Here is a 20305-nt window from a genome sequence, read left to right as displayed (position 1 = left end):
CATACAGACCTGTGTTTGATTTGTTTGGGTTTCTGCTTACAACGACAGCCAGCCCTAAACTATTGGCTAAGAGTATCATGCACCCTCCCTCCCTAAGTAAGGAGGAGCGCCTCTATTTAAACAGGTCAGCACCTCGAAGCGCTTGGCCAACGCCGCTAGTCAAGCTTCTCATGAAGAGACATTATACAGTTGCTGCTAGGGGACCTGAAGAAACAAACACACCATTGTGGCAAACAGTGTTTGAGACGGGTCATGGGAGAAGTGAGACAGGGATAGCTAACAATGCCTGTACCCACAGGAACAGCGCAGTGGAGAAACACAAGGCCAGACCACTGGGCCATGATTTGTTTGAGACTCCAGCTCCTGGAATCAAACGAGCCCCTCCTTACTTAGGGAAGGAGGGCGCATGATACTTTCCAGTGGCAACAAAAGAGGGGACCCACACCCAGGCGATTGTTAAATGATCATCACCAGCCATTCACCAGCAGGGGAACTGTAAACAAGGGATTTACAATTCAATAAGATACAGTTGTGCAAGCACCACACAATGGGGATTACTCAACTCTGTGACTCAGCAAGGCCCACTGGGACATGCTTGTGCCAGTATCTTCCCTGGGACATGAATTGTGTATGGAGAGTGTGGGATACGCGCTGCAGTGCCTCTGTTTAACCCAGGAACATTTAGCTCTAAGGGCAGAATTGGTGGACAAAGTGACAGAGGCCGAGGACCCAAATAGCATTTTAGATGAAATCATCAAACCGACAGATAAATGTTTAATGCAAAATGTTGAACATCTTTTTCGTTCAGCAAATTACAAAATCTTGCTAAGAAAAAATACTAACAGTTAGATGTGTTTGGGGAACAAAACGGGGTGTGTTGTAAAATAAATGTCAGTTAAAAATAACTGTGTAAAGCGCATTTTTATGGAGTTCAAGGGGTGTGGGGTTTGTCAAAAGGGCAGTAGGTTGCCCCCGTAGTATACGCGCTAGTAGGTTACAGTTTGTCAACAACAACAAAAGGTATATGAACGGCCTGATCCTCTAACAAAGGCCCACCCACCTCACTCAGCCCTGGTGTTTGTGCGTGAGGGTTATAGACTCCTTATGGACCGTTGCAAAGCAGTCTCAGGACCCCTCTTAAATCATACCATCTTCCGCTTCGCTGTACCTTTTCATTTTCCACCCCAAGGCCCTCTGCGTTAGGACTTAATCATGACCCCTCTCATTTCAACAATGTCTCAGGTCTCTCGTCTACTATTTCATATTTAATGCTGTACATCATCTAGGATTACAGTTTGCATAAAAGTGTTTTATAAAAACAAAACAAAACATATTCTCTAGACAAGATAGTAATTATTACTTTTCAGACCTTGCTACAACGTATCTTTAAGCTTGTTTTTGTTAATATTTCTGATAGGCTGTAAGATGGGGGAGATAATACCTCATAAAGTGGGAAAATGCTTTTGAATATTAAATGCTTGCCCATGCTAAAGCATAACAACTAACACAGACAGGCTGCCTGCAAGACCGTTTCACTAAAAGAGTTATCAACATGCCCCCTAAAACTCAGGACAGCTTTCTTACCCCCAGGGCCTAATGTCTGTGGCTCTGGCTTTTTAAAAAAAATTGTTTGTCCTTGGTTTAAATAAATAAATAAAAACATTAAAAAAGAAGAAGAAAAAAAGTGGTGGTGGGGGGGGGGTGGAGGGGGAGGAAGGCTCCATATCTCTGGTTAAAAAAAACTCAACAGCTAACTTTTTTTACATAAGCTATTTTTTCTTGTGTTTTTTGTATAAATCCAAACTTTAAAAAGCAATCTTGTTTTTTTGATTAAAACACATATGTAAACTTCCCTCAATTGCCAGTTTTCATATTCTTACCCAGTTGTTGTTTTGATACTTTAAAAATACTATTTTTAAAAGGACAGGCTAGTATCTTAAGCCTTTTTGGTTCACTAAACTTCTACTAAATATCCCTAAGAGGGGCCTTGTTTTGTTACAGCTCAGTCAATACTGCTTTTTCATAATAAACTTAAAAAAACCCATAATGCTTCAAATAGGTCTCACTGCATACAGAATATCCTTTAGAAAGGGTATGTTAAGTTACATGTCAGACTATTCTGTATTTTCATGTTAAATGTTAAAAACCTTTATATAATAAAACACTGCATGTTTAGCAAGTGTTAAAAGTATGGAGGGGGAGTCAAGGGCTGAGGGTATTCTTCAGATAGGCTATCTCTAAGCTTCATGCAGTCACAAAGCGGTGGTTTTTGTCTTTTACAATCAATAAATGGAATAAAATACTTGTTATAACTTTCATAAAGTATCTTTCAATGCAATCTCACAATTTTTTAAAACTTTAACAGCATTTAAAAAGTTAGGAAAACAGTCTGTGTAAAAAAACCAAGCAAACTGAAGGAGTGACCCCTAGAGCCTTGCTAATACAGACTATAGTGCATGGAGCACGGGCTAGCCTAATTAGTCTTATCTGTTTTTAAAATGTAGAGAAAGCTCCAGCCTGTTTTGTATTATTTTAATAAAATCTATGGACCCAAAACAAACACAGGAGCTTGTACCTGTGTCTCAGCACATGGGTTGCAAACATTTAAAAACAAAAACATTCTGATAATGCAACAAAAAATTCATACTTAAATCTAAAAGCCCTAGGAAAATAAAAGCTTACTATAACTTTCATAGGAATTTGTTAAAAAGTGGAGAGGAAAATATACTTCTCTCTAATCCACTGGATTACAGAATAAGGGGCATATAAACTACTGTTACTAAAGTTCTGTGGTTTTCACTTGGGGGTGTTTTCTGCATGCTCATTTTTTTTTTAATTGAAACGCTTGTAAAAATGTTAAATAAAGGGCTCTGTCTTCATATAGGCTTGTCCTTTAAAGTGTTTATTCCTTTACAAAACTTAATATAACTTTCACTTGTATTTGTTAAAAAGCAGGCAAAGCAGCAGCCTTCTTATCTCTAATCTACTGGTTTACAGAGGCTGTTTTTGCTGACAGCTGCTTTGCTGCAAAAGCCTACTGTTTCAAAGTGTCCTTACTAAAAAAAAAATGACCAATGCGAGCCTAAAACCTAAGGAAAAACTTTTTTATCATTATACATTACTTTTATAAACAGGTTTTCTGTGTTTTTAACCCTGGGTTGTTTCTGCATACTTACATTTTATTGAAACACTTATGTCAATGGGGCTAAATAAAAAAAGTGTCTTCAGGTAGCCTGTTTTTCAAAGGGGTTTTCTTCTTTTCTAATCCTGTACCTTCAAAGGGCTGTTTCAAGTTGTTCTCACTAAAAACATTGCGGAAAAAGCTTTTAAAAACTTTTTCTTAGTCAGGGTTTAGGCCAGAGGTGCCTCTGCATGCTTTTTTTTTTTTATTGAAACACTCCTGTAAACAAAGGGATGTGTCTTTAGGTAGGTTTGTCTTTTAAGTGTTTATTTAATAAGTTTCAAAAGAGGTTTTTTTTAGGCATTACCTTAAAAACACATTTTAAAATTGTTTATATTATGTGTTGGTCAGCTTTCGTTACAGTGAGGGAAAAAAAGAAGGTCCTAGTTGTTTAGATAAGAGCAGAGCAGGGGCCCCTTTACTTGTTTTCTCTGGGAGGAAAAAAAGGCAGATATCCTCTGGCTACATACTTTAACTTCTTTAAACTTTAATGGTTAAAAAGTTTTTATTTTATATAGTAAGCTTATTTACAGTTAAAGTTACTATTCTTTCTAATGCAAGTATTTGGCATAATTTTGTTTTAAAAACAGGCCTATGGCCTTCTTCTCTCTGGTCACAGAGGCTGTTTTTGCTGACAGCTGCAAAAGCCTGCTGTTTTCACATTGTGCTTACTAAAAAATAACCACCTTAGCCTAAAATCTGGGAAAAAACTTTTGTATTACTTTTATAAACAGGTTTTTAACCCTGAACTGTTTCTACAGACTTACATTTTATTAAAACACTTATGCCAAGGGTCATAGGCGGCAGGTTTGTATAATTTTTGGTGGGGCCCAAAATGGTGGTGCCCCCCCGCTCCCGCCCTGTAAGCCGATATAAAATGAAGCTATAACGCGTCAGTGCCACAAGATTACAAGGGTCAATTAAAAGTGGAAAGTCAGAAGCAGCACTTGCCTACTTCAATATACAGTATTATATTTTGTTGCACTTATTGTGATGAAGTGGGAATGTTAATATTTTCTCTGAATACTGTGTGGGTGCCTCAGTTTCCCCTGCAAGCTGCCAACTGAAGGTGTTGGGGACAAAGAGATCAGGTGGCCTCCTTGTCCGGAAGAGACACAGTGGCCAGAGGAGGGAGTGTCAGTTTGGAGCTGGCTGGGGAAATGGGGAGAGACCCAGAACTTGGTTCTGGGTTCCCCACCCCCTAAGATAGACCTGACAAAGGGGTTCTGTTTTCTGTACCAACAAGCTCTGTTTAAACTGTGTTCCCGTCATCTCATAGACTTTAAGGTCAGAAGGGACCATTATGATCATCTAGTCTGACCTCCTGCACAATACAGCCCACAGAATCTCACCCACCCACTCCTGTAACAAACCTCTAACCTATGTCTTAGTTATTGAAGTCCTCAAATCATGGTTTAAAGACCTCAAGGTGCAGAGAATCCTCCAGCAAGTGACCAGTGCCCCACGCTGCAGAGGAAGGCAACAAACCTCCAGGACCTCTGCCAATCTGCCCTGGAAGAAAATTCCTTCCCGACCCCAAATATGGTGATCAGTTAAACCCTGAGCATGTGGGCAAGACTCACCAGCCAGCACCCAAGAAAGAATTCTCTGTAGTAACTCAGATCTCATCCCAGACCATTGGGCATATTTACCTGCAAACCTTCTGTTTTACTGTCTGGCTGAGAGTCACATCTGACTGCGGAGTTGGGGTGCAGGGACCTCTGGTTGCCCCAGGACCCGCCTGGGCAGACTCGCTGTGGAAAGTGCATGATGTGGAAGGGCAAGCTGAATGCTCTGAGGTCAGACCCAGGAAGGTGTAAGCTTCTTGCCCTGGAGACAGTATGCTCCGAGAGAGGAGGCTCCCCCAGAGTCCTGACTGGCTTTGTATGGAGTTGTTCCAAAGCATCACAGCATCCCCTTCCACACCATGCACTTCCCAGAAGTCCGCACAGACACTGACACTCCCTCCTCTGGCCTTTGTCTCTTTTCCAGGCATTAGGAGGCCACCCGATCTCTCTGTTTTCCAACACCTTCAGTTGGCACCTTGCAGGGGAAACTGATTTGGGAGAAATGAAGTAAAAGCTGCCCAAACGGAGCTTGAATTTTGAGGTGTTCAAATCCGGAAGGCAGGTGCTGGGGGTGGGAGAGGGCTGTGGGCTCCATGGGGGAGCATGGCAGCAACTGTCTGGAGCTGCATGGAGCCAGACACGCTGGTCTGAGTGGCACAGTAAGCAGTTTGGGGGTTGGAGAAGGGGTAGGGGGTTCCGGGGGGCAGTCAAGGGACAAGGAGCAGGGGGGGTTGGATGGGGCAGAGGTTCGGAGGGGCAGTCAGGGGACAGGCAGCAATTGGATAGGCATGGGAGTCCAGGAGGTTTATCAGGGGACAGGTAGGAGGTGGGGTCCTGGGGGGAAGTTGGGTGGAGTCTCAGGAGGGGGCTGTTGGGGACAAGGAGAAGGGAGGCTTAGATAGGGGCTGGGGTCCCAAGGGGCAGTTAGGGGCAGGGGTCTCGGGAGGGGGTAATCGGGGGACAAGGACCAGTGGTGCTTAGATAGGGGGTGGGGGTCATGAGGGGCAATTGGGGCAGGGGTGTGGGGAGGGGCCAATCAGCGGCCAGGGGCTGGGATTCAAAGGGCTCTGCGCTGCCCGCAGGCTTTGCGGCAGCGGCTGGGATTTAAAGGGCTCAGGGCTCCCCGCGGCTGCCAGCAGCCCAGAGCCCTTTGAATCCCAGCCCCTGGCCGCTGATTGCCCCCTCCCCAGACCCCTGCCCCAATTGCCCCTCAGGACCCCCACCCCCTATCTAAGCACCACTGGTCCTTGTCCCCCGATTACCCCCTCCCGAGACAACTGCCCCTTGGAACCCCAGCCCCTATCTAAGCCTCCCTTCCCCTTGTCCCCAACTGCCCCCTCCTGAGACCCCACCCAACTTCCCCCCAGGACCCCACCCCCTACCTGTCCCCTGATAAGCCCCCTGGACTCCCATGCCTATCCAATTGCTGCCTGTCCCCTGACTGCCCCTCTGAACCTCTGCCCCATCCAACCCCCCCCTGCTCCTTGTCCCTTGACTGCCCCCCGGAACCTCCTACCCCTTCTCCAATCCCCAAACCGCTTACTATGCCACTCAGACTAGCATGTCTGGCTCCGTGCAGCTCCAGACAGTTGCTGCCATGCTCCCCCATGGAGCCCACAGCCCTCTTCCACCCCCAGCACCTGCCTTCCAGATTTGAACACCTCAAAATTCAGGAGTGCTCAAGCTCTGTTGGGCAGCTTTTACTTCATTTCTCCCAAATCAAATATACTGATCCACTGTAACTTGCTGTAGAAAAAGTAGGATAAAATTGAGCAAGAAATGCTTATTAGCACTGGAATTGCTACTTTCAACAGCCATTGCCTTTTTGTTTGTTTGAAAGGAAGACAGTGAGATTGCATTGGCAAATTCCCCATAGAAAGAAAGAGTGGAACAAAAGAATAATAAAGGCTCCTCAACTTTTCCTCATTTATGGAGGACAGTCTTATAATATGCATCCAGATATCCTCCAATCACACAAGCTGAAAATTGTTCCACTTTACTGCAGCTCTGTAAGCATATGGGAACCAATCCTGTCTGTGTTTTGTGCACATCCAAAATTCCTGCTGAATAACCCGCCCTGGGAGCGAGTTACCAGTGACCCAGTGCTGGGGCGGAAGGAGGTGTGGGGGGGGGGGGCACTGGTGTGGTGAGCCCAGGGCTAGGGCAGCAGCAGGGTGGAGGGAGGGCACTGGTGGGGATGAAAGGGGGAAGCCCAGCGCTGGGGTGACAGGGGGTGTGTGTGGGTGGGGGGAGAGCCCAGGACTGGGGCAGCAGGAGGGTACGGGGGGAGCCCAGGGCTGGGAAGGGGGACAGCAAAAACCCCCCAGCTGTGTCCTTGTGTGTGTCTGTCTCCATCATCCCTGGCTGTGTCTGTCTGTCCCACAACCCCCAGCTGTGTCCTTGTGTGTGTCTGTCTCCATCATCCCTGGCTGTGTGTGTCTGTCCCACAGCCCCCCCCAAGCTGTGTCTCTGTGTCTGGCTGCCCCCACAGCTCACCGGCTGTGTCTGTCTGACAGGGACAGACCCTGCTGCTGCTCTGCCCAGCGCTGAGAGCCGCTGCCTGTGGCTCCCTCCCCCTCCCTGCTGTGGAGGCGCGGCCAGGCAGCTCCGGCACCGCCCCCGGCAGCTCCCATTGGCTGGGGTTCCCGGCCAATGGGCTGTGAGCCAAGTCAGCCCCGAAGCCTCTCTGGGGCTGGGGAGAGCTGCCGCTGAGGTAAGAGCGCCCACATTGCTGGCGCGGGGACCCCCGGAGCACAGGGCCTGGGGCCCAAACATTGGTGGAGCTGGGCCCACCCTCGGGATTATTGGTGGGGCCTGGGCTCCACGGGCCCATAGAACTCGCCGCCTATGCCAAGGGTATAATATAAAGAAATTTGTCTTCAGCTAGTCTGTTTTTCAAAGGGGTCGTCTTCTTTTCTAATCCACTACCTTCAAAAAGCTGTTTCAAATGGTTCTCACTAAAAACCTTGGGGAAAAACTTTTTCTTAGGCCTTGGCTACACTGGCACTTCACAGCGCTGCAACTTTCTCGCTCAGGGGTGTGAAAAAACACCCCCCCCCCCAGAGCACAGCAAGTTAGCTGTAAACTAATCCTCTTGGGGAGGTGGAGTACCTGCAGCGCTGGAAGAGCTCTCTCCCAGCGCTGGCGCCGCAACCACACTCGTACTTCAAAGTGCTGCCGTGGGAGCGCTCCCGTGGCAGCGCTTTGGAGTTTCGAGTGTAGCCAAGCCCTTAGTAAGGGTTTTGTGGGTTTAGGTCTGGGGTGCTTCTGCCTGCTCTATTTTATTAAACCATATGCAAAAGGAATGTGTCTTCAGGTAGGTTTGTTTATTTAATAAGTTAAAAAGAGGGGTTTTTAGATATTACTTTAAAAAACACATTTTAAAATGGTTTATAGTATGTGTTGGTCAGCTTTGGTACAGGGTCCTGGTTGTTTAGATAAGAACAGAGCAGGGGGCCTTTTCCTGAAAAAAAAAAAAGTGAAGGGCCTCTGGCTACATACTTTAGCTTTTTTAAACTTTTATTGTAAAAAGTTTTTATTTTATATAGTAAGCCTATTTACAGTTAAAGTTACTATTCTTTTTAGTACAGGTTTTTGGTATCATTTTGTTTTAAAAGCAGGCCTAGGGCCTTCTTATCTCTAATAACTGAGGCTGTTTTTGCTAACAATGGCTTTGCTGAAAAAGCCTGTTGTTTCATATTGGGCTTACTAAAAATAGCCGCATTAGTCTAAACCTAGGGAAAAACGTTATGACTATACATTACTTTTATAAACAGGCTTTCTGTTTTTAACCCTGGACGGTTTCTGCAAACTCACATGTTATTAAAACACCTATACCAAAGGAATGTGTCTTCAGATAGGCTTGTCTTTTCAAGTGTTTATTCCTTTCCAAAACTTTCCTCTATTTGTTTAAAAAAATAAATAAATAAAAAGGAGGCGGCGGGGGAACGGACAACAAACTTCTTCTCTCTGATCCAGTGTTTTACAAAATAGGGAAAATATAAACTGTCACTAAAAACCTGTGGCTTTACACCTGGGGTGCTTCTGCATGATTTTTTTATTGAAACACATGCAAAAGGGAGGTGTCTTCAGATAGGTTTGTCTTTTCAAGTAATTATACCTTTGCAAAACTTTTACTTGTGTTTGTTAAAAAGTAGGTGAAGAAGCAAACTCCTTCTCTATGATCCGCTGACTCACAGATGCTGTTTTGCTAACAGGAGCTTTGCTGCAGCTTCACGTTGTTTTTACTAAAAAAATAACCCCCGTTAGTTTAAAACCTTGGGGAAAACTTTTTAAAATTGTCTGTTACTAAAAGCTTATGGTTTTAACTTTTATAAAAAAAACCCTATGTAAAAGGGCTACATGGCAAAAAAAATGCTGGGGGTCTGTTTCTTTAGATAAGACTAAGACACTTACAAGGGAGGGGAGGGGGAGAGAAGGGAGTTGGCTCTTGTTTAAAATCTTGGGACTATAGGATTGGTTCAGGAAATTGAATTATATGACGCTGCTGTAGAACAAACTCTGATTGGTCCGATCCAAAGGTGCTGATAACAAGTCTGAAAGTTTCTGAACCGAGTAGTTGCCTCATTCTACAGAAAGACAGGAAAAGTAAAGATTCTGTCTCTCTCTGATTCAACCATGTGCGCTCTATCTTTGCCCTTTGCAAAGGGGGCTTTCTTGTCCCTTTTCTTGTCCTGTTCTTTCTCTCTGACCTCTTTTTTTTTTTTATACCTACACTGGTATTGAATGCTTTTTTATTCACTTTTTTTACCAGGTGCTTAATAAACAGGCTTTGCCTTAGTAAATTCCCTTTTAAAACCTATTTTTATTGTTTTTGTGTTAAAGGCTCTTTTTTTAACCTACCCTGATAGCAAATAGTTTAATTGTGTTTTTCTTAGCCACTCTTTATAGTTTTTACCAGGTGCTTACTAAACAGGCTTTGCCTTAGTAAATTTCCTTTTTAAACCTAGTTTTCAATGTTATTTAACTTTTTTCTTAATCTACCCTGATAGTTAATACACCTTTTATATTTATCTCAAAATTTTCTATTCTTTAATAGCATACCAAACTAGGCCTTCACCATAATCTCTCTTTTCTGGAATAACTTACCTCTATTCTTCCAAATTTCCTTTTTTTCTCTAAACCTTACCCAAACTTTCTTTTTTCATCTTTAAACTCTAGTCTTTCAACCTTTTTCTCTCAATGTATCCAAGCACAAACACACACAACACTTCCTCTATTCAAACACACACACAACTTTTCAAAATGGCCGACCGCCAAAACTTTGGCGCCAACGGAAATGAGGTGGGACAAAAGTCCCAAATGGGGCATGGAAACCTGTCAGAAATGCATGGTGATGAATACTATCGAGGGATATACCACTCCTGTGTGTCCTGTAACAGCTTTTTACAGTCTGTGCTCTGTTTTCCCTCCCAGTTTTACCTGCTGCGTTGGGTCACGGAGAGTAAAGCACCTGTGGAGGCTGATTCCAATGGCAGCATGGTGCTGCTCAAAAAGGAGAAGCCGGAAATGGAGCCAAGAGGCCAGTGGAGTAATAAAATGGAGTTTATGCTCTCCATGGCTGGGGAGATCATCGGCCTGGGCAATGTCTGGAGATTCCCTTATCTCTGTTACAAAAATGGAGGTGGTAAGTCCATAAAGCCCAGGCTGTGTGAGATGTTGGCCCAGGAATATGAGCACCAGAGCAGGCACTTTCATCCGTTCTTATATACACGCCCATACATAGAGACCATGCCTACCCCCCGTACTTCCAGTGAAGCAATCACACAGTGAGGTAAGCTGAGTTGTGGGAGACAAATCTCACTCCACAGGTGGATGCTCAGAGTAGCTCTGCCAGATGGAGAGGAGCAATCCAGCTTTCAGTAGGCTCCCCGTTTTAATAATGGATGAACCTCTAGGTTTGACATTTGTAGAGGCAGCCAACAGGTGAGACGCTTATCTAAAACACAGCTGAATTATCAGAACCTTTGGGGGCTCCCTCCACCAGGGAACCCACCCTGTCAGTTCCCCCACCCAACAGTCCCTGGGACCCTTCCTCCCCAGCCCCCATGCATTCCCCCTCCTCCCAGCTATTCCCAAGCTCTCTCTGATCACAGCTGATCTTCTGGCAGGGGAAAACACTTTCTTGCTGTTATTAACAAGGACAAGTGCAGAGTCCTGCACTTAGGGCAGAAGAATCCCATGCACTGCTACAGACTAGGGACCGAATGGCTAGTAGCAGTTCTGCAGAAAAGGACCTAAGGGTTACAATGAACGAGAAGCTGGATATGAGTCAACAGTGTACCCTCGTTGCCAAGAAGGCTAACTGCATTTTGGGTTGTATAAGTAGGGGCATTGCCCGCAGATCGAGGGACGTGATCATTCCCCTCTATTCGACATTGATGAGGCCTCATCTGGAGTACTGTGTCCAGTTTTGGGCCCCACACTACAAGAAGGATGTGGAAAAATTGGAAAGAGTCCAGCAGAGGGCAACAAAAATGATTAGGGGGCTGGAGCACATGACTTATGAGGAGAGGCTGAGGGAACTGGGATTATTTAGTCTGCAGAAAAGAAGAATAAGGGGGGGATTTAATAGCTGCTTTCAACTACCTGAAAGGGGGTTCCAAAGAGGATGGATCTAGACTGTTCTCAGTGGTAGCAGATGACAGAACAAGGAGTAATGGTCTCAAGTTGCAGTGGGGGAGGTTTAGGTTGGATAGTAGGAAAAACTTTTTCACTAGGAGGGTGGTAAAGCACTGGAATGGGTTACCTAGGGAGGTGGTGGGATCTCCTTCCTTAGAGGTTTCTAAGGTCAGGCTTGACAAAGCCCTGGCTGGGATGATTTAGTTGGGAATTGGTCCTGCTTTGAGCAGGGGGTTGGACTAGATGACCTCCTGAGGTCCCTTCCATCCCTGATATTCTATGATTCTATGATCTCCTTCAGGACTTGGGCTCCTCCTCAAGGGCACCTGGACAACTGCCCCTCATCCTGTATGTTCTGTGACCCAGGTGATGCTCCCATCCACACTAAACTCACCCTTCAGGCCTGACTGGCCCATGATTGTAGCCTTTGTCCCAGTACTTCGGTATTTCTGGTAATCGGGGATCAGGAAAAACACTTATCCAAACAGAGGTGTGTTGTCCCCAGTGAATTCTAAAGCTGAGTAAGGTCACTGGATTTTCAAAGCTAAAGGGCAAGGCACTAGTCCTGGGGGTAAAGATGAATTTGAGGAGCTTCAGGAGGGTGTGCCTGGGAGGATGAGAAAGGAAATGACACCTCTACCTCTTCCCCAGTAATAGATCTATAAGTAGCTAACCCCTGGCCAGGGGAATATTCCTACAGAAAAAGAACGAGGAGTACTTGTGGCACCTTAGAGACTAACAAATGTATTTGAGCATAAGCTTTCGTGGGCTAAAACCCACTTCATCGGATGAGCTTATGCTCAAATAAATTTGTTAGTCTCTAAGGTGCTACAAGTACTCCTCGTTCTTTTTGTTGATGCAGACTAACACAGCTACCACTCTGAAACCAATTCCCACAGAGAGAGTCCATCCCCCTTTACTGCTGCTTCTTGTGTGACTTGCTCAATTCCTTATTCCAGTAAAACTGCACTAAGATCTTTTACATGGTTAAAAATGAGATTTTCTAGTGACCGTAAAATGAAACAGAGTGAGGGGGAGATAACTGAACATCACAAGTTTGTTTATAAAAATGGTTGGACTTTGGTTTATTAAGGAAAACTAAAATAATATAGTCCTGTAAGGTATTAAGAACACACCTTGTTCTCTCATTCCACGGGCAGGTCCTGAGATAATGTTTACAGTCCTATATACCACTCCCCCTTTGACTTTCCATTCAGTAAAGGCCAGGTCACAGTGACCTTGCATTTGGGTCTCTTCTGCCACGTGAAGCAGAAGTATCAGGATTGATAATCCTTGCAGTCTCTATCCTGACCAGTGTAACTGAAAAGGCTACTTGCATACATTCTGTTGCATTAAAAATTACTAAATTATTTGCCTCAATGGTTATTTCTAATGTAGCTGTAACCAGTGATGAGCTGCCAAAATCTTAACAACCGGTTCCCTACTGGGTCTTCGGCGGCAGGTCCTTCATTCGCTCCAGGTCTTCAGCAGCACTTCGGCGGCGGGTCCTTCAGTGCCACTGAAGACTCAGAGCGAGTGAAGGACTCACTGCCGAAGACTTGGAGCGCTGCCCAGTAAGCCCCATGTGTTTTTTTACGTGTTTTTTTTTTAAGTCATCCCTGCTGAGGCTCTGTCAAAACTGTTCAAATCGGGCCCCACACTTCCAAAGCTGGTCCCACACATCGGGGTTGCAAAATTGTATCAGGGGCCAGGTAGGGAAGGCTGTGTCTCCCAAAACAGCTGTCCTCCCCATCCAACACCCCCCCCCACATCCTGCCCCCGACTGCCCCCCTCAGAACCTGCAATCCATCAACCCCACCCCTGCTCCTTGTCCCCTGACCACCGACTCCCAAGACTCCCCCCACACTAACTACCCCCCCAGGTCCCTACCCCCTACCCAACTCGCCCCGCTCCCTGTCCCCTGACTGCCCCGACCCCCTCCACACTCCTGCCCCCTCACAGCCGCCCCCCTGAAACTCACTGTTGAATAATAGCTGACTGAATCTCCAGATATAATACGTATGTAGCCAATAAGTCAGATTTAATAGTCTTTATTGGATTCTGATATTTATTGCAAAATTGAACTAAGTGCTTTGATGAAGCAGTTTTTACAAGCACTAGTATGAATTGAAGCTAGCAGTTACATTAATTTAATCTCTGTTCTCTGGATATGATGAAAAGCTTGGCAAGAATTTAGACAGTAGCCATTGCAAATGTTACAGAACACCATTGTGGGGTAGGGGATTATATAGCTATTGCCAGTGGCTGTAAACAAAAGAAATGATGGTTTAACAGTTAGCCAGTGAGAAACTATAGTATTTCCATTATTATACAAACAGGTCCTAAAGTCATTGCCTTTCTTCCTGATGTGTTAAAAGCAATTACATTGATTAATAACATTCAAAGTCAAGTTTTGTTTTTCCTAGTCACAAAGTGTAACGGACAGATCCTCGTTAGAATGCTGGGTGATATAGTCTTACCATTATCTCTCTAGCTATTTTTCTATATTTACCCTGTCTGAAACAAAGAGACAGATTAACATGAATAGATAATATAGGCTTTAAAAACAGAACTATAGACTGGAGAAAATGAGGCAAAAATAGAAAGGAAATGTAGAGGAGAGGATTTTGCTAGGGGAACAGCTGCTATTATTTAGAACATACAGACAGGCAACTCACTGCCCCCCCCATCCCATCCCTCTCTCCCCCCAGCCTCATCACCCCACAATTCCTCCCCCCACGAGCCTCGTCATCCCCCGATTCCTCCCCCCACAGCCCAAGCACTCTCTGATTCTTCCCCTCCCCCTCTTACCTTGGGCTCCGCAGGCTGCCAGCAGCCTCGGCTGCTGCGGGGAGACAAGACACCTCGCTCTGTGCAGCTAGAGCATCCTTTGCCCGAGCGCTACCTTCCCCCCGGTTTGCCCCGCAGCCCCCCGAACCTCGTCACCCCCAATTCCTCTCCCCCCTCCAGCCTCGTCACCCCCGGATTCCTCCCTTCCCCCGATTCCTCCTCTCCGAGTCTCGTTTTACCCTGGGCTCCGGCAGGCTGATTGAATCAAACTGCAGCTCTCCTGCCCGAGCTGATTCACTCACTCTGCCGGAGCCCAAGGTAAGACGAGACTCGGAGAGGAGGAATCGGGGGAAGGGAGGAATCCGGGGGTGACGAGGCTCGGGGGGGGGAGAGGAATTGGGGGTGACGAGGTTCGGGGGGCTGCGGGGCAAACCGGGGGAAGGTAGCGCTCGGGCAAAGGACGCTCTAGCTGCACAGAGCGAGGTGTCTTGTCTCCCAGCAGCAGCCGCGGCTGCTGGCTGTATGGTAACCCTAACAACTGGTTCTAAACCGGCTTCTAAATTTAGCAACCGGTTCGTGGGAACGGGCTCCAGCTCACCACTGGCTGTAACATATCATGCTGTAATCTTGTTAGATCTCTCAAACTGACCACAGTTAGGTCTGGGCAAAACTTGGCTGGGAGACTACCACAGAAAATTCAGGATGCTGCAGAAAGTGGTTTGTCATGTTTTAGTACAAAGCACCCTTCCCACTGAGAAACAATGGCTCAGAACTGTGTTGGGGGGTCGGCTGACCACTTGTACAGTCATGAAAGCTTCCATGTCATTTTTTGCAAAAATAGATGTTAACCCTGGTATCCTGGCTAGCACTTTGGGAACTTCAGAATGGAAAGAAACTTTATAAATGTAAGGTGGCACTCTTAGAAATGATTATTGATTAAACTGATCAGCCACTAGGATGATTAGTATCAGAAAACAGGGTATGAGATCTCCCGAAAGATTCATCTAATCAAGCACTGGATAATACTGTTGTTTCTGAAGAACTCTGACTGAAGGTCTTTTATGTGGCTGTGAAAGGAGCAACTGCCTTTAGCTGAATACATACAGGATCTATGTTTCCTATTTCATGAACTTGGACTGATCCTGCCTAGATGTGAAGGGTCTGCTGGCCCTACGTCCCCTGCAATTATAATACATCCGTGTTTAGGGAACATTTTGATGTTGCTCTTTTTATTTTAACATTATTGGCATAAGAACAAAGAGAAATGTTCTTTATTTAGACCTAATTGCTAATTATCCTTCATGGGAAGGAATGTGGGTCTGCATGACTGATTCTGGCAAGGGAGAAACAGATCTAAGAAGAACCAGATTTGCTTTTGAGAGAAGGAGCCCAAATCTTTATTCCAAACATCTGTGATTTTTATCAGAGGACTGGGGCAAAGGATGGGAATATATTCACTTATCATTTGTTCCTTGTGTCTGATGAGGCCCTGAGGGCTGTTTTAACCAGGGGGAGAATGGCATTTGCCTGCCGTATGTCTGCCATTAGACTGGGGTGGGTGGGTTCTGAAGTATGGAGTCCAGCTGCTCTCTTTGGAAAGGCAAATTAGGAGATGGGCGAAGGAAAGGCTGGAGACTAAATGAGATCCTGGCAGCAGTTTAGAATCAGCTGGAGAGAGCTGTCCTGTGACTGCTGGGTGAGGAGGACCCAGTTTGGATACAATAAGATTTCCTCTTATCTTCCCAAACCTTTGCTCAAACTGGTTTTAAAGGCTGAAAAATATAGTCAACATTTATTTTCTGTGGCTTTTTTTGTCTTCTTGCCATTCTCCTCTTCCAGGTTCTGGCCAGGACCAGACGTGGCAGTGCTGAAATAGCATGAGGACAGGGGTGATGGGGTATTTCCAGGACAAGAAGAAGAAAGCCGAGAGGCTTTTCTCTTGCAAGATCTGCACAGTTTTGCAGGCCCACCAGGTCCATTTAGTTCAGATAGGCATTTACATTCAAGGGTGTTTACCTGAGCCTTGATGGTACATCTCGCTTCTTAGTATACCTGGTAATGGGTGATTATGATAATTTTGAGTAGTAAAGATTCCTCCTTTTGCTTCTCTCTCTCTCTCTCTCTCTCTCTCTCTGCAGGTGCCTTCTTTATCCCCTACCTCATCTTCCTCTTCACCTGTGGGATCCCAGTGTTCTTCCTGGAGACAGCTCTAGGACAGTACACCAGCCAGGGAGGGGTCACCGCCTGGCGGAAGATCTGCCCTCTCTTTGAAGGTGAGTCCATGAATGGGTTTCTCGGGTCCACGATGGAATTTCTGGGTCTCATGGTTTTTTGTGTGAAAAATTTCAAAAGGTCTAGTTCTTGTTCTGAAGCAGAACAAAAACAAATGATAAAACCTGGACTTTTTTTGGTGAAATTGAATTCTTGTTTTCTGGACAGCTCTACTTTAAAACTTCAGAGAATTAATCTCACAACTATCCTGAAGTTTTATGATCTCCATTTTACAGTGGGGGAAACTGAGGTACAGAAAGATTAAATGAATTGCTCAGAGTGGCATTTGCTGATATTGGCAGAGCCAGGATTAGAAGCTACCTCCTAGAATCATAGAAGATTAGGGTTGGAAGGGACCTCAGGAGGTCATCTAGTCCAACTCCCTGCTCAAAGCAGGACCAATCCCCAACTGAATCATCCCAGCCAGGGCTTTGTCAAGCTGGGCCTTAAAAAACAATAAGGATGGAGATTCCACCACCCTCCTGACCCTATGCTTTTGCTCTGGCCCCATTCTTTGGGCGTGGGATGTAATTAGCAGTGAAAACCCTTTTTATTTCTGATTTCTCCACCATGATGAACCACATCTGGATCGCCCACCCTTAACCTGAGTCTTACAGGATTCTTTGGTGAACCAAATTGCTCATTAATCTGCCCTGCCCGCAGCTCCAGTGGGATGGCCTATGGCACTATTTGAAGCTGCTAAAGTCTGATCTATTTGGGGCTAGCCTGGGGCCATTTCCTAACCCCTGTCCCTTTCCCTCTTAGGAATTGGATACGCCTCACAAGTCATCGAATCCTATCTGAATATCTACTACATCGTCATCCTGTCCTGGGCTATCTTCTACCTGTTCAGCTCCTTTACTGCTGTGCTTCCCTGGGCCACCTGTAATAATCCTTGGAACTCAGGTACAGCTTCAGCTAGTCTGCTTCTGGAAAGAGGATCTGGGTTTGAAAACTTTCGATCAAAACTGCTTTTTGACAGAAAATTGGGTATTTGATTAAACACATTTTTTTGCACTGTTTGCCTTATGTGGGAAATTCAGCCCTGCTCATGTGCCCATTCTTCTCTATGGGCTGGGCTCCGCAGCTAGACTACTTCTCCCATGATACACCATGGCCAGGATGCAACAGCCTCCTGCCGCTATGAGGAGAGACCATGGTGCATCATGGGTTAGGCAGTCGGACCAGGGAACTTAGCTCATAGCGGAAGCATGCGGCATCCAAACTACAACACCTGTGGCAGCATTTCTGAATCAAAATGTTTTGGTTTTCAGTTTTTCATGGGAAATTCATAATTTTCAGCAGCAAAAAAAGCCCATTTTCAGACCAGCTTTAGTCTGGAGTCCTCACCCCACTCTGAGCCATGGAAGGAGCTTTTCACTGGAGCTGGCACTGCCCTTATCTAGTGTAACGGGGTACAGCACAAACCACTCATTGCACCTCAGACCCTCAAGCATCTGGGCCAGCCTCCGTCACAGCAGAGAACTGTTCGTTCAGTCAGTCTTTGGCTTATTCAGGCCAGGTCTCTGCTAGGAGTGCACGGTCGGTATAGCTGCACCAGTGTACTGTACAGGCAAAGCATGTCTCATGTAGTTGCAGCTTATACTGGCAAAATTGTGCTTTGTCCAGTATCGCTTATTCCACCCCTTGTTCCCTGAGTAAAATAAGCTTTTCTGGCAAAACTCTTAGTCTCAAATCAAGGTTGGATGTTTTTCTGAAAGATTTGCTCTGGGGATTATTTTGGGGAAGGTCTATGGCCTGTGTCATCCAAGAGGCCAGACTAGATGGTCGCAGTGGTCTCTCCTAGCCATGGAATCTGTGGATTTATGAAAGTTCCCTTTCCATGTTCAGTCGACTCACAGTCCTTCCCTTGCCATACCCCTGACAAGGGTCACTGCCTTCCCCAAAGGAGGATCCGAGTCTCGCAGCTCCACAAGGAGAGCTTTATTTGTGGGGAAAGCCAGGGAAATTCCTCTCTGAGCTATCTCTTAACATTAAGTAACTTCCCAGCCTGGGTAACCATAATCACTGCCCCACAGTACCCTGCATTCCACAGCCACCTGGGTTCTATTCAGTAAGGAGCCTCCACTTCCCCCATCCCTCTGACTGTTCCTGGACTAGGATTCTGGCAGGGGTGGGGGGAGAGTGATGTTTTACAGGGCAGCGTGAAGTGTTTGTTTGCAGCTGGAGTGAACAGGGAGGAGGCGGGAGGGAGCACAAAGGCTGAGAAGCACGAGAATTCTCCAGGCTCAATGACTTGCTTCCTCCTCTGTAGATCGCTGCGTGGACTTTCTGAATCACTCTAACATGGAGAACTGGACAGCGCCTGCTAATGCCACCTCCCCCGTTACTGAGTTCTGGGAGTACGTACCCCGGTTTCAGACTCTTCTCTCCTCAAGTGGTCACAGCAGTGTGAATACTCCATATGGAGTCTCTGAAAGGCCACATCTCGGAGCCCAGACCTATGGCACATTGCACATCATGGGGCACATGAGCACACTCACTGCACATGCAAACTTGCATAGTGACTGGGCACACTGACTGACAGAAATCCATGGGGCACGTGGGCACTCCCAAGACACACGCTGTCTCACCCCATGCACCACACAGCCCCAGAGGTCGGACGTTGACCCTTACCGAGAACACATGCATGTACGCACACAGACACATTCTTTCTGACATGGCAGATGCACTCAGCACCTGCAGGTTGTGGATACACAGGGCCTGAATACATGTTGGCAGGGCCACCCTGACAGACACCTAGCGGGCACGCATGTATGCACACCAAGTGTGATGATCTATCTAGAGCAGGAGGCCAGGTGGGAGGGGGCTGGAAGAGATTCTGCAAAGATGCTCTGCGGTGAAGCAGGAAGAGACAAAGTAGCTTTTCCCCTTATTCTAATTGAGTTCCTTGTTCAGTTTTAGAGGAAAGCAACTTTTTCTGTGATTCTTTACTGCTGGGCACCTATGCACCCCATGAAAACACCCAGAAGGCAAACAGGAGTGCTGAAAGGAGAAATGCTGCAGAATACACTGTAGGGAGTCATCCAGCACCGGCCCTCAGGGGGCGTGAACAATATGGGAGTTGTAATTCTAAGGACTCGCACTCACAACTGTGCCCCCACCTAATCTAGGGAAGTGACAGGAAGCAAGTGGGAATCAGGGGCTCAATCACAATAGCACGTTTTCATCCATCGCTTTCAAAGTGCTTTCTAAAGGTGATCAGTATCCAGTATCCCACTTAGCCTGTCTGGGTATGTCTACACAGCAACTAGAGACTCATGACTGGCCTGTGCCAGGAGACTCGGGCTTGCGGGGCTGTTTCATTGCTGTGTAGACGTCCAGGCTTGGGCTGGAACCTGGGTTCTAGAACCCTTCCGGGTGGGAGGGTCCCTGATTCTGGGCTCCAGCTCGAGCTCAGGAATCTACATTGCAGTGAAACAGCCTCACAGCCCACCCCCCACGAGCCTGACTCAGGTGGCGCAGGCCAGCTGCCAGGGTTTTCTTTGCTGTGTCTCTGCTTCCCCATTGGTGAAGTGACTTGTAGAATGCCACAGGACGAGTCAGAGGAAGAACTGTGTCAGGCTCCCGTGCCCTGGGCCCATCCACCAATAGCTACAAAAACCATTGTGATTTCAGTACAACATTGCCAGCTACAAGGGAGCCCCTAGAGTTCTGGGGGGAAGTTTAGCCGGGAGGACATAGAGTTGTCATAGATATTAGGGTAGTGAGAGGCTGCAGGGGAACTGTCTGGACATGGTGGTCAGCTCTCACATGGTCCCTGTTACACTATGTCTACACTATGAACGGGGGTGGTGGTCCCAGCTCTTGTAGATATACTGATGCCAGCTCA

The 20305-nt window shown here is 46.3% G+C and overlaps 2 protein-coding genes across 6 annotated transcripts in view; both read left to right on the top strand.

Moving 5' to 3' along the window:
* LOC123351545 (sodium- and chloride-dependent GABA transporter 2) overlaps positions 1–20305 on the top strand; it is a 503805-nt gene that overhangs the window by 321623 nt on the left and 161877 nt on the right. The gene's annotated exons all lie outside the window — the stretch shown is intronic.
* Positions 1–20305, top strand: part of LOC123351519 (sodium- and chloride-dependent betaine transporter-like) — a 75214-nt gene that overhangs the window by 14621 nt on the left and 40288 nt on the right. For all 5 annotated transcript variants that reach the window (XM_044990928.1, XM_044990914.1, XM_044990908.1 and 2 more), the window contains 4 exons: positions 10186–10396; positions 16320–16454; positions 17218–17358; positions 18728–18815. In XM_044990928.1, coding sequence (XP_044846863.1) covers positions 10249–10396; positions 16320–16454; positions 17218–17358; positions 18728–18815 — 512 coding nt within the window. In that variant the 5' untranslated portion in view covers positions 10186–10248. The remainder of the gene's footprint in view (positions 1–10185; positions 10397–16319; positions 16455–17217; positions 17359–18727; positions 18816–20305) is intronic.

Source organism: Mauremys mutica, chromosome 1 (assembly GCF_020497125.1).
Source record: "Mauremys mutica isolate MM-2020 ecotype Southern chromosome 1, ASM2049712v1, whole genome shotgun sequence".
Taxonomy (NCBI): domain Eukaryota; kingdom Metazoa; phylum Chordata; order Testudines; family Geoemydidae; genus Mauremys; species Mauremys mutica.
This window is presented reverse-complemented; position numbering and strand designations above follow the sequence as displayed.